This window comes from Cyprinodon variegatus, unplaced genomic scaffold (genome assembly GCF_000732505.1).
Source record: "Cyprinodon variegatus isolate N-32 unplaced genomic scaffold, C_variegatus-1.0 Scaffold145, whole genome shotgun sequence".
Lineage (NCBI taxonomy): Eukaryota > Metazoa > Chordata > Actinopteri > Cyprinodontiformes > Cyprinodontidae > Cyprinodon > Cyprinodon variegatus.
In genome coordinates, this window is record NW_015150598.1 from 1331757 (window position 1) to 1337298 (window position 5542).

Consider the following 5542-nt stretch of genomic DNA (forward strand, 5'->3'; position numbering starts at 1 on the left):
TGATCGTTACTAATACTGACTCCCATCCCACGGGAATCCCACGGGAATCCCGTGACCCGTGGGATTCCCGAAAAAATGTCAGTCTCTAGTTAGCATTAGCATATACTAAAGGCGGATGATGAATTGACTGCATGATGATTTGGGTTTCAGTCTGTGAGTAAACCTTAGGTCCTGCCAATGCGAATGTTTATTTGATTTGTATATAATACATAAGTCTTTCAGACTTGTAGGATGGTTTGTTCTGCCACGGCGGGTGTTTATTTGATTTGTATATAATACATAAAATTCCTTCTAGACCTGTAGGATGGTTTCTTCTGCCAATTGCTTGAGGAGCACATTGGACAATCGGAATTGATTCCTTAGACTTTAGATTTCCCTGACCTCTGCTCAATAAAGCATCTGGGGCATATGAATAACAAAGAAGTCTCACTCATCAAGCCCCTCCAACTTCCAAAAATTAAAGGATCTACTGATAACATTTTGGTTCTTGACATCAGAGGACAAATTCAGGGCTGTTGTACAGTCAATGCCTTGAGGGCTTAGAGATGTTTTGGCAGCCAAAGGGGGACCCACAAATATTAGAAGTTAAGTCTTAATGTTAGTAAGGCTTAATGTTATGGCTGATAAATGCGTATATCACTCAATCAAAGCAGCCCAACTAAGAAATGTCTGTGGTTTTAGAATCCATGTGTAATCGGACTTGGGATGGATGGCTGTGTTGGGACGACACCGAAGCAGGAGTTACATCGGAGCAGCACTGCCCTGACTACTTCCAGGATTTTGATCCATCTGGTGAGATCTGCTCTTTCGAACAGAAAAAACAATAAACATGGATTTTATTATTATTTTTTTTTTACCAAGAGTTTAAGGCAACTTCAACTAAAACAGCATCAAAGAAATTCTAGAAAACTACAGGGACATATTGTCAAGCATGGCATCCACTTTGTTTTTTTGACTAGAGACAGGTATAATATCCTTAAATTGTAATTGATTACCAAAATGGGTTCCTAAAGACTGTTTGGATCCCATCCATTATTTCTTTTTGAGATCTTTTGAGCCCAGCTGGCTGCATCGATTCATTGATGATTATCCCGAGTAAGCTTGTTATGGCATTGGAAATATTAAGTACCGTCCACCAAAAAAAAAAAAAAAAAAATAATTTTTTTTTTTTATTTGTAAATTTTTTTTACTTCTGTTTTGTCTTTCAGAAATGGTGACAAAGATTTGCACGGAAAGTGGGCAGTGGTTTGTGCATCCCTTCAGCAACCGGACATGGAGCAACTACACACGCTGCACCGAGCACACCAATGAAGGCATGATGGTATGTCCTCATAAAGGACATCTTTGCATAAACTATTGAAGATCTGACCTTTTTCAAGCATCTGAGATACTAAACAGTTAAACACCAAACTCACATAGCACCACAAAGTTGACCTGGCTTTTAGCTCAAAATATTTCCATTTCTAAAATTAGTAAATGTGTAAAGAAACGACAACAACAAAAAAAGTACAAGGCATTGAAAGTTGCCAAAGATTGATGCCATCATGTTTGGATGGCCAAACGAAGACTTCAATGAATGACATCTTTATCAGACCCCACTAGTGATGGCAAAATTTCCAAAAGATTTTGCAAAATAATTTACTAAGACATCGGGAGAGTTATCTTACACAACATACCCTGAGACTTAGCATATCACTAACCTAACCACGGATCTAAAAAGCACTTTCTGCTGAGCCCTGTCTATACGAAATACATTCTCCATATTTCTATTGAAAACATATTTTATTAGAATTAGTCCATTCATGTATAAAGGCTCTTTCCCACTGAAAATGATGGGTTAACCCGTAATTTTTTTTTTTTTTTAAACATTAGTCGACTGAAAGGATTTCACCAAGCAGCGACAAAAACAAAATCTTTCCTAATGCCAACGTATCTGGCTCCTAGCTGGAGAGGAATGCACACACCTCCAAATTGCACACATCATTTCAGGATTGTACATTAACTGGTTCCAGGGATGCTTAAGAAAATTATGAATTTAATAAGTTGCTATTCAAATACATCCAACTGAATATATGCAATAAGCTCAACTTTTCAAAGCAGCTGTAATGAAAAGATTAGGAAGGCCCTAAAAACCACGAGGCGGTATTTACCAGTGAGTGGACATCACAAATAATGTTGCAAAAATGCTGGTGATTCAGGGTTTTGTTGCCTCACAAAATGAAGAGGTTTTGAGGACATACCGTATGTAATTGAGGAATATCTTTCTTCCAATTCTTTCCAGACGGCGATGAATCATTTCTACTTAACCCTCATAGGACATGGACTCTCTCTGGTTTCCCTCCTTATCTCTCTGGCTATATTCTTTCATTTCAAGTAAGTCCCTGATATCAGCCTACTTTAAGTTTAGCTCTCAATGGTTGATTCTCGTCTGAGTGAATAAAAATATCTTATTTTTCCTGCAGAAGTCTGAGTTGCCAGAGGATTACTCTTCACAAGAACCTCTTCTTCTCCTTTGTTCTGAACTCTGTAATCACTATCATTTGGCTGACCGCAGTGGCAAACAACCAGGAGCTGTTGCAAAGAAATCCAGTGAGTTCATTATTTGGTTCTAATCCATCTTCACTGTTTACGTCCCTGTTCTTTCAGCTTGCACTGCTGCTCAAATCTGGGCCTAAAAAGCAGGGAGAATACTGACAAATCCTTCTATATTCATTTTAAAATCACAGATAAGTAATATATATCACTAGTAACCATTAATTGAATGATCTTTGAAAACACATTAGCTGGGAAGCCAAAATTGTAAATAATTGGGGATAATATATGATTATTTTTAATCTGAAAGTTAGTTTTCTAGTTAACTGTTTATAGGGCACGTTACAGTTTTTGATCACTTGCTTACCCCTTACAAATGGAGTCCCCCCCATCCCTCAGTGAGGTCTAGAAGCACAAGATCTAAATCCAGCCATTTAGCAAAGATACTGCTACATGGCCGTTCATCTTATTTTGGCATTTGACCAATTAGATGGGCCCTTGAATTATATATTTCCTACTGTAAATTAAGTTGGGGAGAAAAAGAGTTAAAAAGTCAAGAAAAAGGGTAAAAAGCTAATAACAAAGTTCAAAAGTCAAGAAAAAAAGTAAAAAGCTAATCAGAAAGTTAAAAACTAAAGTTTAAAAGATAAAAAAGCTAATTACAAAATAATAAAAAAAATCAAGAAAAAAAGATAAAAACTTTATTAAAAAGTCAAGAAAAAAGGTAAAAAGTTAATTAAAAAGTTCAAAAGTCAAGAAAAAAGTAAAAAGCTAATTGGGAAGTTAAAAAGTAAAGTTTAAAAGGTAAAAAGCTAATTACTAAATAAAAAGAAAATCAAGATAAAAAGTTTATTAAAAAGTTAAAAAGTCAAGAAAAAAGGTTAAAAGCTAATTGGGAAGTTAAAAAGTAAAGTTTAAAAGGTAAAAAGTTAATTAAAAAGTTGGAAAGTAAAGAAAAAAAAAGTCAAAAAATTAAGTCAAAAAGTTAATAGGCCTAGTTAACAATTATATTTAGGGTTATAAACTAAAAAAATGTAATTGCCAGTATCAGCATTAATGCCTCTAAGGTTATGTTGGACCAAAAAAAAAAGTGTTTCTTTCACACTCAGAGAGTTTTTCATGAATTTCTTATTGAAGCACTTTTGTTATTTTTCTTAATATTTTCAGGTAAGTTACATTACATTACATTGTTACAAAGGTAATAACGTCTTGTCCTGGATTCCAATAACACTATGGGCTTGAAATGTGGATTTTCAAAGGATTTGACTATAAAGGACTAATAGTTAACATTTAAAGGATCCGTCTGAGACACAACTCTCCTGTGTGATATTCTCCTGTTTTTGTGTTTCCTCAGGTCAGCTGTAAAGTGTCCCAGTTTATCCACCTCTACCTGTTTGGCTGTAATTACTTCTGGATGCTCTGTGAGGGGATTTATCTGCACACTCTCATCGTCGTGGCTGTGTTTGCTGAGAAGCAGCACTTGATGTGGTATTATCTGCTAGGATGGGGTAAGTGGGGACAAATAGGTCTATTGAAAACACAATTACTCCTCTGTAAGCTAATTAAAATGTTGCTCCTTTTTTAGGCTTTCCTCTTATTCCTGCCTCCATTCATGCTATTGCTCGGAGTTACTACTACAACGACAAGTACGTTTACTACAGATAATGTTCAACGTGACAAATCTTTGTGCCGAACTGTTGTAAATAGGCCGGTACTGTGCGGTGCTGATATTGTTGCATAAACTTCTCTCTTTACTCCTCTGTAGCTGCTGGATTAGCTCCAAGACATCGCTGCTCTACATCATCCATGGTCCCATATGTGCTGCTCTCTTGGTAAGACGGCTCTGATGAAATCAGTCTGTTGGCTTGGTGGAGTTAAACTGATCCGGTCCATGTTGTCTCTGGGCACCCTGTTTTTATTGCACAATGAGCAGAGCGACCTGTTTCTGGCCTCTTCTGAGAGAACACTGCAGTGGTGGTGGACGGCTTTAATTTTGTTTGTCTTGTGAAATCACTTCATCTGCCCTCCGAGGGTCCACTGATAGCCCCCCAGGTTGTTTTGTTTTGTAAGAATTGACCCAATTAGAACAACAGGACGTACTGTATTTCAGAGGAAACAGGTCAGTCAGCTGTCTGAGACAGAAGGTTGCATTTATTAAAACTTGTGTGGATTTCAGACGCAAAGTTTTAATATTGTAGCCTTCAAACAACTTTCCAATCATATTCTTAAGTGCTCTTTATGATGAAAAGTTTAGGTTTTTGTGTATTTTACCTTTGCTGCTTTTCTTTCTGTGCAGCCTTTTCCACAAAACGACTCATTTAATCAAATACAGTTCATTTCTCTTTGGGATTAATAATATATTACTGAATTGAATCGAAGTCTGTTGATGAGTAATGAAAAATAGTTTTATACCGTTCTATATCATGTTCTGTCCTTTCCCAGATATGGAGCTTGTGTAGGGATTTAAGCAACTGCTATGATGTGATCCATTTTCCCGGTGTTGGTCTGAACTAAGCTCCTGATGCCTGATTTTATATTTACAGAAACACATAAACTGAGGCTGATGTGGTGATCTAAACTACAGAAGACAACTGGGACTTTTGCCCTTATGTTTCCCTTTACTTTTATTTGTTTTCACACTGAAAGATCAACCAACCGGCCTCCAAATAGGAATTGGCTAAAAGTCTCATGGGATGCTTACTGTGTTTTAAAAATAGACAACCAGTGTGGAATAATTCAGTCCAGTTTATGTCTAAATCAGATTGGTTCCTTTAATAAACGACCATAGTAACCTGTGATTGGGCACTTTGCTGAAGTTTATTTTACCATACAGTAGTACGGAAGAGGATTAGGGCCACTGAAAAAAAAAAAGTTAACTGATTTTTTAATTTTATTTCAGTTTAATATGGGAAAAAAAGTCAGAATTGTGACTTTTTTCTCAGAATTCTGACTTTAATCTCAGAATTCTGACTTTTTTCTCAGAATTCTGACTTTAATCTCAGAATTCTGA

At 36.3% G+C, this 5542-nt stretch overlaps 1 protein-coding gene across 2 annotated transcripts in view; it reads left to right on the forward strand.

Moving 5' to 3' along the window:
• The window catches only part of calcrl (calcitonin receptor like receptor), a 51040-nt gene that overhangs the window by 36904 nt on the left and 8594 nt on the right, over positions 1 to 5542 (forward strand). For both annotated transcript variants that reach the window (XM_015376976.1, XM_015376977.1), the window contains 7 exons: positions 682 to 792; positions 1209 to 1321; positions 2282 to 2373; positions 2463 to 2589; positions 3887 to 4040; positions 4118 to 4178; positions 4298 to 4364. In XM_015376976.1, coding sequence (XP_015232462.1) covers positions 682 to 792; positions 1209 to 1321; positions 2282 to 2373; positions 2463 to 2589; positions 3887 to 4040; positions 4118 to 4178; positions 4298 to 4364 — 725 coding nt within the window. The remainder of the gene's footprint in view (positions 1 to 681; positions 793 to 1208; positions 1322 to 2281; positions 2374 to 2462; positions 2590 to 3886; positions 4041 to 4117; positions 4179 to 4297; positions 4365 to 5542) is intronic.